At 42.2% G+C, this 12,681-nt stretch overlaps 1 protein-coding gene across 1 annotated transcript in view; it reads right to left on the reverse strand.

Moving 5' to 3' along the window:
* The window catches only part of LOC139208444 (integrin alpha-5-like), a 43,528-nt gene that overhangs the window by 11,926 nt on the left and 18,921 nt on the right, over positions 1-12,681 (reverse strand). Inside the window, exons 12-19 of the mRNA XM_070838134.1 lie at positions 11,673-11,881; positions 10,734-10,925; positions 10,584-10,629; positions 9,892-10,005; positions 8,164-8,219; positions 7,474-7,631; positions 6,170-6,307; positions 450-517 (exon numbers count right to left, since the gene is read on the reverse strand). Coding sequence (XP_070694235.1) covers positions 450-517; positions 6,170-6,307; positions 7,474-7,631; positions 8,164-8,219; positions 9,892-10,005; positions 10,584-10,629; positions 10,734-10,925; positions 11,673-11,881 — 981 coding nt within the window. The remainder of the gene's footprint in view (positions 1-449; positions 518-6,169; positions 6,308-7,473; positions 7,632-8,163; positions 8,220-9,891; positions 10,006-10,583; positions 10,630-10,733; positions 10,926-11,672; positions 11,882-12,681) is intronic.

The raw sequence follows: 12,681 nt of genomic DNA on the forward strand, positions 1-12,681 counted from the left end.
CAAATGGATGTTAATGCTGCTCCGAAACTATGACTATCAACTCTATGACAACGTTGCCATGTGAGAGTATACTTTATGACAGTATGACGTGTTCTGATTCCCCAAAATGGCCAAAAAACTCAGTTTGTGTTTGTGCCGTGGCAGTTTCTTGTGTTTGGTTCCTGTAAGTGGTCGTGTTTACTCTGTCTGCAACTACTGCTTATGCTAACTATGCACTTCTTCTTGTGCTCATTCCATCCTAACCAGAAACATAAAATGCATCACTTTAAGTGCAGCAGAAGAAAGGCCCACCGGACACACAAGGCACATGTAAGAGCTTTCCTTGGTTTAGGTTGAATCTCTGGTGTGTTATATCAGTCACAGATGGATAAAACCGCAACAGATGACTGGAGGGCTTCATTTCTGTTTGTTGAATCAGGTAAAGCAATAGAAAGGTGATTTTCTCTCACCCATAAACAGCCAGCTTGAGGTCAGGGACGCAGATGTTGTCCTCTCCACAATCCAGTTGAATCTGGGCCTGAATAAGAAAGAAGGGTAGAGATAAATGGAGGAAGAGGGAGGAGCGAGGGATGCTTCTGATGGGTGAACGACAGAGAGGTATCCAGGGAACAGAAACCAAAGGTATGGAGAGAGAAAAAACTCCAGAGGAAGAGGATGTTTACAGGAGCCAGCGCACTACATTCACGAGTTAATGAAAGGATAAGAGAGGATATAGAACATACATATCCTGCATATAAGTGCAAAACAGCATCAATATTTGCAACAACCAGAGGCCAAGAAGTTGTGTGAAAGCAGCATCCTTTCATGTTGACGGGATAAAAGTCAAATTTGTGCTTTACATGTGGGAAAGAAAGAAAAGGAAGAATAGAAAAAACATGGTGAAGGTTTTGGGAGAATGAAAGGATGATGAATTCTATCTAAACAAGAATTACATTTTTGTGGAAAAGCCTCAATCAAAAAGAGTGAAAACCTCACATTTTACAGAGGGGCTTAATCTGCTCTTTGCTCTCCCGTGACAGATGACTTGGAAAAAAACCACAGAATAAGATAAATGTGATTTGATTTGACGGTATTGTCTTTTCCAGTGTGTCTCTTGAGCTTTTTACTTTCTTCTCGCCCGTCCCCGCCATTCCTCCCGTGTAGCTCCATAGTGTCACTGTTGCCATGCCCTCATCTCTCCAACATATGGGAAACATTAGATTCCCAAAGAATGCTATGGAAAGCTACAGAGAGCAAAGAATCAGCCTGGCAGTGGTTAACAGCGTCTCAGTGGAGATCCCTCATTCAAGTCCCTGGTTTTACATTCACTCAAGAGGCTATCGGTCATTTAACACCAAGCAGACGGGAGTGCACACGCTCTGTAATAGACTTACTGAGATCAAGTGATGAGTCCTAACTTATCTTCCCTCCCTTCAAACCACTTTTCATCTCTTTTTCTCTTTCATCTCTTCATCTTACCATATGTTTGACCCATGTTCCCCTCCAGCTCTTAAAGGAATAGCGCACAAGATCACACCACATTAGACCACTGACTATGGCACTGCATGCTAACACTGTGTTCTACCAAATAAAGAATCTAATCTGAAAATGACTGTAATAGTTGAATGTTTACAATAAATACACACTCGTTTCTACCACTTTTACTGACATATTTTGGCACGGCAGCCTCTACAGGTCAGTGGTTGTTGAGAAGATCCTCTCACTTGAACAGCGGCCTCAGTCTTTATGCAGGTCTCTGTCCACTTTTGATCCCCACTGATGAATTCTGAAGCTTTCACGTGTCCCGTCTCAAGTGTCTAAATGAGACGACTATCACGCGTCGTCACACTGAACACGGACGCTCGTCTAACCACTTCACCTCCTTCACAGCCTCCAGGTGTGTTTGTACTTGTTACCAAACTATTCTAACTCAAACTTTACAAGTTTACATAGTTTTCAAGATTGAAGTGTAGCTTAGTGGTGGTGACATGATGCATTTACATTTCAAAAATTATAGGAGTGGTGTTCATTGTTCATTGGAGAAGATTATCTCGCTGAACAAAACTTGTGAGTATCATAAACTTCTGTTTGCCACAGAGCAGATTTTCTGTGAGAATCAAAACACGAGTGGAGGACTCCTGTTTGTTGTGGGAACCGGGGTGATGCTAACATCCAGGTTGGCCTACAATAATACAGCATCCCTGCAGCACTCTATATACTCTCATCTAATAGGCCGTGACTGTCACGTCCCCTTGACCGCCTCTCATATTAGTCACGGGCCGCTTTGCTTTAGTGAGACCTTTTTCAGTGTGTAACTTCAGGTCAAAGCACTCTTTATTCACAGTACAGTACAAAGCTGCTCTGATGACATGTTGGCAGCTGACTGATTCAGATTTTCTTCATTGTTTTGGATCCTCCATTACCACTGCTGACTAAGTTGACTGAGTTTATTATGTTTTTGTCTGCTGATTTCCGACAGCAGCAGTTGAAACAATCAATTTACGACAAGTTGGTGCGTTTAAAAGTTGTCATGAATCTGACTTGTATGAGCAAACTTCACAGAGACATGTAAGAGAGCTTCAGGATAAGAACACAAACATGCTAATTTATGAGGCCCAGTGTGTCTGCTGAAGCCGTCTGACTCTGAGCCTGGCAGGATTCATCTCTTCATATTGTTTAAATAAAGACGACGAGTGAATTACAGGATGTCCTGCGTCACATGCAAGCACCGACTTTTGTCTTCTCATCATAAACATCATAAACATGGATGTATCTTTTCTTGTGAATCCCTCGTGCGTGAGTCGAGTACAAAGAAATGAGATCTTGTTATTTCTCAAGAATTTGCACTAAAATCTGGTCCTGTTTGCCTCTCAGACTTTTAGAGAGTGATTGTGTGTGAGCGTATGAACGTCTTCCACACAACTGTCACAGACATAGTCCAACCTTAGATTAGATTGGCATTATAATGGTAAAAATAACAGCTCTTCAGTTACTTGTTGTGCAGAAGTGGCAGCCTACACTTAAGTTGTGTGGTGAAATGTTTTATCGATGAAGTGAACGAAGCAGAGTGCACAGATGTAAACAATCCAGGCACTTCAACACGTGGCGTGGTCAGACGCACAGACCTAAAATCCCAAATCAGAGCAGCTTGCAGAGCAGCACTAAAAAGATGGAGAATCAAGTGCAGAAAATTTGTCCTAATGCTAAAACTAGATATCCAGCATTAATGTTCTTATTCTTATTAAAGGGTCTGCAGGAGTTTTTTTCTCATCTATAGTGCCTGTAGATAGTAACATTCCAAGAGGAATAAATGACAAATAATTATCAATTTATTTGATATCTTCTTGGGAACTCAGAAAGGCAGACTCCGACAGCAACAACTAGGACTGCTATATAGAGATGCAGTTGAAGAGCTTAAATGCATTAAACGGTTATAAGTGAATAAACATGAATAGTGCGAATGGTGTGGTTTGACATGATGAAAGTCTTTGACGGGATCATTTTAACTGTAGGTGTGGTCAGAATTGAGGCCCGTTGCACTGTGACCTCACCCAGCAATGATTCAACACTGCACTAGAGTACAATGCTACATCACTACCACGATATCATAAATGTTACTGCTTAATAGCAGAAAAGCCCTGATTTCCAGCTCCTACAGTCCTTTACTTTAAAATCTGTACTGATTTACTCTCTAATGGACATGGAAAACTCTGTAATGGATAAGAATGGAGGGACAGAGCCGCAAGAATGTGCACGACTATGCTACTCAACACAGGATGTAAACTAGCATGAAGCATCAGGGCTCACAGTCTACTGGGAACAGGGAGGACTGTTGCACAATGTTCTCAACTCTCCAGCTAAACGATCACTGGGTAAAAAAGCCAGCTGATTCCTTCCAGACAAGGAGCAGGGAGAACAACAACAACAGATGAAATTCATAGCATTGCCTTCAAGGTTTTGTATCTGGTGTGGTGAATCCGTTAAAAACAGACAGTTACAAGTACACACACCCACATCACACACTCACCTCACCTTATATCACTCACATAAACATGTGCACGTTTTCGGGCTCTGGCTCTCGCCTGGTGGAAGAGACCACTGGTAACATACATAAACAAACCACAACCAGATGTCTGAGAGCTGAGCGCCGCCCGCCCCACCCAGACGGAGCTGTCAGGCCTCTCTCTGTGCTTTTGCAGAGCCATGACTTGCCGGTCCTCCATAAACTTTCCAATCTTGTGCGAAGCAAAAAAAAACACCACCAACGGAGAGCAGAGCGCAGTAATCAGCTCTCGCTCCTTCAGGACTGACCCTAAACCTGCCACCACATGGCACAAGAGAGGGGCCGTACATGTGATGGCAGGTTTAAGAAGGGAGGCCTGTAACCGTCCTTGGCAGTCAAATAACTTTCCTGCATGTGAAATGTAAACAGTGGGAGATGTGCTGTGGTGTGGAGGGTTAAACTCATCACCAGGAGAACAGCAGTGTATGTAAGAGACATTTGCACATGATTTTAGATTGTTTGGAAAAGTTTTGTGAAAGCGTTCGTCATGCCATCTGCTCTCTCCACTGGTAATCGTTGTGGTGACCGTCTGTTTAGTTCATAAAATGTAAGGCGTGTGGCCATATAAGTGGTGTGGCCTGGATGTTTAGTGTGGTAATGCAATATATAGATACTGTTTACAACTCTACACAGAGATTTAAACCAAGAATAAGTGAAACAGAGTACTGGATTTCCAGGTTGGACATTTAGGACCGTTAGCCAGCCTGGATATTTCTGACCTGCGGTGATTAGACATCAAGTTCATGCAGCGTGAACTATAACCACTCCACAATATCACAGCCACATGTTTAAAGTACAGTGTTGGACTTGTGCTGGACAACAGGGACACACCGTGTTTGCAGTTAGGGCTTCAGCTAATGAGTATTATTATTACCTATTAATCTGGCAATTATTTCAATATACTTTTGTCTATCAAAAGTCAGAAAATAGTTCTAATTTCCCTGAGGAAATGCATTCGCATTGGTTGTTTTATGCGATCAACTGAGTGTGGGAGACACACAGCAGCGGGTCAAAGGTACCTCAAGAGTTTAACCGTACATTTTTAAGTTTCACCACATTAAAATATGAGGCAACTCTCATTGTGTCTTTTTATAGATTTTTTCAAACATACACTACTCACAAAAAGTTAGAGATATTCGACTTTCAGGTGAAATATATGGAAAATGTAAAAAGTGAATGCTACAGTGATATTATATCATGAAAGTAGGACATTTAAGTAGAAGCTTCATCTTAAACAATGTATTTGAAGAAAACCTACCAACAGTGGTAGGTATACCACAACAAAACATGTTCAGTGTCTCAATAAATTGGGATGTGGCCAAAGGACGTCCACTCCTCTCCTTTCTGTGACTCTTCCAGTCTCTGTATCACTGTTCCAACCTCCTGATGACACTCTGTGACCCTCTAAGCTCAGTGAACACCTCCGTCTGAGGACTTCCTGTTTGAAGCCTCCAGTGTTGAGGTGCTGCTGATCAACTGTTAGGTGTCGTCTTGGTCTCATGATGTCAGAATGTGAACAGATGATGAGGAGGACTGTTTAAATACCAATTCTAACTGAAGCAGGAAATGTATTGGTGGATTCATGGATCAAACCTGTTGTGAATGTTGCTGTTAAGCTTCTTGTTAGAGAACAGCAGCTGGTGCAGAAAGTACTGAGACACTGAACAGTTGGACATGTGCATTCAAAGGTTTAGAGAAGGTCACATTAAGTTCACCTGGAAAGGTTAGAATGCATTTTAGGTTCATCCTGAGATTTCACCTGAAAGCTGAATATCCCTAACTTTTAGTGAGCAGTGTATAAGAACAGAGGAAATAAGCAATATCACCAAACTCAGCTTATTGAAAATCCTTCAGTCAGACAATGACACCAGCCAAGATAAGTGACAATATTTCACACAAGGCGGTTGTCATAGTAACTCAACACGCCGTTTTTCAGGCTTACGGCAGGTAAAAAACGCACCTGAAATATTTGGTAAAGCAAACAGAGCTCCACCAAATGCAGAAGGTGGGAAATAACAGAAAGTTTGGTTCTGATCAAACACAGAGTTGTGTTGCGGGACACAACTAAGGTGGGCCACACACACACACACACACACAAAGAGGCAGACAACAGACTACTATACACACCTTCTGCTCTACACGCTGGTCTGTCTGGTAGTTCAGGACTGGTCTGAGGCCGTGCTGGTCCACTGGGGCACGAGGATCCAGACTGAAGTTCAGGCTGATGTAAATGGGAGAGAGTTTATCCCGAAACTCCTCCTCACTCTGCAACAGGTAAAGATGCACCAATGTGAGTGAGTGATGAACCTTTGTCTTGTGTGTTGATGTGCAGTTTTGTCAGTGCGACAAACTGCCACTCCACAAAACATGGTCAGAAATGTGTCGTCAATTTCCAGCCTTTTAGTGCAGATTATTGTGAAACCCTGTTCCAAGTGAATGTACAAGAGAAAAGTTGTAACAAGATCAAAAGCAGATGTTGCAGCAACTAAATGCAATGGCCTAAATGTAGGACCGAGTCTGCTTCAAGTTTCTCTAATATGTGACATGAATCCCGTTGGAGCAGCTCCAAAGATGTGGCCGCTTTAAAGAAAGAGTAAAAGGAAGAAATGGTGTCCAGACAGATACAGTCAGCGCTGACTGACAGGTGAGTGGATGGTCGGCCAGCTCTTATCCTGCCGAAGAGCGACGTGCTGTGATCATTATGTCCTTACAGTGAACGTCTACACATATGACTTAAGTGTTTTTGGCCGGCGTTCACTTTGATCAGGTCACCACTGAGTGATGAGAAGACTGGTACTGTAGTAGTTTCGCCTCAAACAGCACTTCAAACAGCAACTTCAAACCCTGTCTATTAGGAAATGACGTTAACCTCTGTCCTTCCAACCACTTAATTACATTCACCTGGTGGTCCAGGTGCAAATAGTCTCTGATTAGGTGGCTCAGATGAAAACCAGCAGCTGCAGCTCTTTGGTATTTTACTGCTTTATATCATCATAAACTGAGCATCTCTCTGTTTCACACTGTTGGTCAAACACAAAAACCAACCATGATTATTTACTGCATTAATCCAGTTTTTATAGACAAACCGGTTGTCCATAAAATGTCAGAACAGAGTGAACGTTCTCGTAATTACTCCACAGCTCAAGGTCATGTGACCAACTGTATAAAGCCCAACGATATTCAGTTTATTGCAGCACAAGCTCACATCTGAGAGGCTGAACCGGTCATTTAATTGACAAACTGATGATTACTAATACAAGTAATTGTTCCAGGTAATAATAATTATATCTAATAATAATTAGATGGCTCAGATGAAAACCAGCAGGATTAGGAACTGGAAAGCACAGGCTTGGCATGATTGGCCAGAGAAAGAGTTGTGTTTAATCCAGGCTGCGTGACGCTGAGGTGGACAAAGAACTAGTATGACTGACCCGCAGATAGATCTTGGTGTCATGGCACGAGCGTTCTCCGTTGGCGAGGCTGAAGGTCTTCAGCAGACTGGGCTGCTGGCTGTCCAGGAACAGAGTCCTCCGGATGGATTCCCTCTGGTTCTGCTTCACATTGTCCAGCTGAACCTCCACCACAAAGTCTTTCAAATACACACATATAAAGAAAACAGTCAATATGCACGCAGTCTGTGCATCTATATGGCTGTATTAAACCCAACAGTGTATGTAAATGTATGCACAGGCACACAAACAAATATTTGCACAGGCATGCTACATGCATGGCTCACCACTCAGTACACTCATACATGCAGTGGTAAACATTAATCTGGTAAAGCGCCTTTATGCACCAATGTGCCGTGTGTACAGAATACAGACACACACAGAGAGGACTGCTGCACCCACATGACAACAACTATGCAAAGAACACAGACAATACACACATGTGCACTTAAAATAAACACACACACACACTTCTCTAAACTGCCGGAGCCCACCAAGTTACCCTGTATTTACAGGATTGTTCTTTTATCTTGATCTTAACTTCCAAATTGACCACAGTGAGGTCCAGCATACTTGTGGCTACACAAAGAAAGCAAGGTAATAGGGACCATCTGTGTGTGTGTGTCTGTGTGTGTGTGTGTGTGTGTGTCTGTGTGTGTGTGTGTGCCTTACCTAAATGAGAGGGGAGGTGCTTCCCATTAGCCAGCAGGCAGAAACCAATGCTGACACTGGAGGTTGGAGACAGACAAAAATATGAAAAAAACCTTACGCTTATGCTCATGCAGAAGTTTTCACGCTGATTTAAGGTAATTCTGGATATCTTGTTTTATTTAAAGCTAGAATCTTTGACAATATTTATGGTTGTGCTTTTTTCTGTAGTTCCCATTCATTGTATTTACAGACAAACAGTAGTTCTTATTGGCCGCGGCAAAGTCCGCCATTCCTGTGACTGACTTCTTTATTAGGACAACAGGAGATTGTTTGGCTGCACTGTAAACAGATACATCAGCTGTTGTATTTCTGTGACTGCTCAAGGAGTGTTTGCTGTAGTACTAAAGAAGAACTTCTGTATTTTTAAAGCTGGGTCCAAACTGTCCATATCCTGGTGTTTTAGTTAGGCCGCCTTTCTGACTGGTAGGTAGTAAAAGTGTTGGAACTGGTCCAGTAGATCACCTCAGCCAGCAGCCACCAAACGGGCTGCAATGGCTGCAACGTGATCCTTTGGGACAACTGCACCTGATCACAGTAGGTCCACTAAAAGAGCTTGTTTGATCCACTGACAGGCTCAGAGTGTTATTCTAAGTGTGTGACAGCATCATGGAAAGGATCCCTACAGAGAGAGACCTGGAAGATCCTTTTGGTTTAACCACAAACAGCACACACACCAGACTACATTCACTAAAACAGAACATGGGAGTTTAGTGGCTGCTGGCTGAGGCGATCTACTGGACCAACTCAAAACCTTTTTGCACCTCCCACTCACTTAGACACCAAAATATGTTTTAACTAAAAGGCGCCGAGGTTCATAGGGCCGAGGTTGAAAAATACCAGAGTTCCCTTTAAACTACACTTACTGTTACCACGGTAACCTTGAGTGTCAACAAATCAACCAGGACTGGAATCTTAAAGATTACAGCTTTAAAGTATCAAATGCTTAAGAGACACAGTAGATACACACATGTAGATAATGTGTGGGCGCATAAACGCTGACATGCTGTGCGTGCTGGAGTCAAACAATATTCATCATTCATTTCAAGAAAGCTACAACCCTTTCCCAACCTTTTCAGTCTTAGTAAATACACTCATCTTTCCATATAACTACTCCACCTTTCTTTCTCCCACTTCCTCTTCCCTGCTCAGTTTGTCTTCTCTTTGTTTCCATGGCAGCAAAAACACCAATAAACATGAAAACAGGACTTGTACTTGTATCAACCTACAGGGCAGATGCTAAAACACCAGCCAGTTCGGCAAATGCCTCTCAGTCTAAAAATGTTCCACATTTAATAGGATGGTTAAACTGAATTTGTGGAAAGAGATTCATTGAGATTAAAAGCGGGGTGAATTTCCCTTTTTTTTTTCCAGCGTCTAAGAATACCAAGTGTGTAGTTCAGAGCAGCTTGGACAGGAAACTGGCAAACATTAAGTCATTTGACATTTGTGAGGTAAAGTTTGGAAAGCTGAGCTAAGATGTGTGTTATATAACAGTTGCAAGACTTTCCATGTTCTGTTATTGTCAGAGAGCTGTATAACTACTCTTCAGCTCTTGAGCTTTTAGTTAAAACATGAAATATCTTTGCTCCAATGACAAATACTGCATGTTGGACCAAACTGTGTATAATCATCCTATTAGGATATAAGTGGAGCTGAACTTCTTCTGAGGAAAATAGTTGTCGCTCATACCAGGACACGGCGATGGTTTGGTTCCCTGTGAACAGCTGACAGGTCTTCTCCTCCTGGCTGAACATGGTCGGCTGCACCGTAAGAGTCGCACTGGCACTCACTATTGGCCGAGCCCTGGTTGTAGACACAGGCGGTGAAAGAAAAAGAATAAAAAGAGTGGTCTGCCAAATCTAATGAAAGATGTGATGAAAACAAAATTCAATTCTATCAAACAGGAAGAGAGATTTTAGTTAGGTCGCCTTTCATAGACCACTTGTATCAAATCTTCTGATAAGAGTTAAGATGACAAACAGTTCAGAGGCGTCCATCACCCTTCCTCTTTTCTTTTCTCCTTTTCTCCTTTTATGGAGGGATATATATATATACATATATGTCTACAGCATGGGCCATAATCTGTACAGACTGACCTCAGGCATTACTAGTTAGAGACAAAGTTTGTTACACACAGTTATAAAGCCTGTAACGTAATGATGGATAGGTTTTGGAGTGCACATCAGCAGTCAGATCTATTCTGAATATGCTCTTGACAGAACATGTGACATATTAAACGTGACTAATAACTGCAGGTCATGAAGAGATAATAATTCTGATAATTAGGCCACTTCATCCAGTTTGTAGGAAATGTAAGTGTGTGTGTGTGTAAATATGGGTACAGGTTGGTATTTGCTGCACACCTACTTCCTTTAACATACCTGTACAGCACTGCTTTATCAACCCCAAATGCACCAACAATCAGATCTGCAAGAAAGGAAGTGAGTTAAATGAAGTCATCAAAGAGGAGGATGAAGAAGAAGATGATGATGGTGAGCAGATGCCTGGTGGTGGAACACTTTCTGCAGTACCTGGGTAACCGTTCTGGTCCAGATCTCTGTTTCCTCGCAGAGCAAAGCCAAAACTGGCTGGGAAAGAGCTGGAAGCCCATTGGCCAGAGAGAGTCTGAGTGGGCGTGTCCATCAGTCCTCCGACATGACCGTTATAAATGAGAACCAATCCGTGCTGGTCGTCTCCTCCATAGGGACAGCCGATGGCCATGTCTGGTTAAAACAGCAACAACACACTATGTGAACAGTCTCACGAAACATGTGACATACACCCAGTGTAAGTTAAACCAAATCCAGTCAGACACATACAAACACATCTCTCTTCTCAACAACAGCTTTCAGTGCAGTCGCTTGTTCTTCTCTCTGAGAGAATATAATGTCCAGTGTGTTTAATGCTGACATGATAACAGATTCAACAGGACGTTACACATCAGCCGCAGACATCTTGGTTGTTTCCAGAAATGCCTCAATGTCGTATCGCATCATATCAGACCTCCCTATATTAGATAAACGGTCGTCATTGGTCGACTGTCATTGGTTTATCTGACCGGAGGGGGCCCAGGCACATCAGCCAGAACAAATAAAACATGAGTCTTGTCTGGTTCCCGGTCTGCATACATGTATGTTCACATCACATCCAGTGAGTCAATGTGCTTCAATCCCAACCGACCAGGGAGATTTGTGGGGCAGTAAAGAAGTTACTAATAGAGATTATTTTATGGACTTCCTATTATCAAAACATCTGCTAATTCTTGCTGATCCAATCAACTAATTGACTATTGACTATTAACTATTGCAGCTATTAATCAATTAATTAAAAAAAAACCAACAAAATGGTCATAAATTAAACCTTCATATATAGTTTTAGTTTGAAGTATTAAAATATAAATGGAAATATTTTTAACAGTTAAATGAATATATTACAAATAAGTATTGTTATCCAACATGTGTCACACAAACCATTGAATCCGTCCTGGTTGAGATCCCCCAGGGGCGCCAGCGAGGTGCCGAACCAGCCGAAGGCCTGCTGACCCATGAGGTGGGTTTGGCCTGGCTCCAGCAGCAGAGGGCCTCTCTGGAGGTACACGTACACTTTACCCAGCTCCTCCAGACGCCCACCGGACCCCCGACGCATGAACGTCGGAGCTCCCACCACCAGGTCATCCAGACTGTGAGGGGGGGGGCAAGCAAGGGCAGCAGACAGATGATGGGGATGAAGCCAGAAGGATAAAAAACTAAAGTATTGGTATACAGATATAGACACTAGACAAACTGACATGTGTAAACTGGATTTTAGGGCCAAAGCAGTGATTCAGCATTTGGATTTCCCCTTGTAGCATTTCTCCTTAATCAGCTTGTAGTTTGGAGAAATATTCTCCATCAGCTCTTCATTGAAGCCGTATGAGCGAAAATATTCAGACTAGTCAAAATGAAACACTGTACATTTCTTTAGAGAAGAAAAGCTCTTTGTCAGGATCCACTGTCAGTATGCAGCAGTTATTTTAGGTGAACAAGTTATTTCAGAAGTTATTTCAAAGAATATAGGAGTACTAAACTCTTTCTTGTTTCCTCTGAGTATATGTGTTACTGCAGTATGTCTTGTAATCCGGGATGGTAACATAACACACATAAATAATAATAACTAAACTTAAACTAAACTAAAGTTTCCCCTTAATGGAGCCAGACACACAGGGGTTGGTGTGTGTGGAACCCTACAGATCTGGACTAGTATTTACTGTAAATAAAGCTCTGAGGGGTGAACAGTGTTGCTGTGCACGGTGGTTAACACTGACTCACACTTACAGTAATGACTGATTTTCTGGTGAGAGTTAGAATGATGAAATTCATGCATGTCCCTCTGACTCACTGACAATATATTACCAGCAATATAAAAAGACTGAACAAATCATACTGCATACAGTAGAACTACCACTACCATTTTCATTCGTTGATATAAATAGTATAATCA

This window comes from Pempheris klunzingeri, chromosome 2 (genome assembly GCF_042242105.1).
Source record: "Pempheris klunzingeri isolate RE-2024b chromosome 2, fPemKlu1.hap1, whole genome shotgun sequence".
In the NCBI taxonomy this organism is placed as follows: Eukaryota; Metazoa; Chordata; class Actinopteri; order Acropomatiformes; family Pempheridae; genus Pempheris; species Pempheris klunzingeri.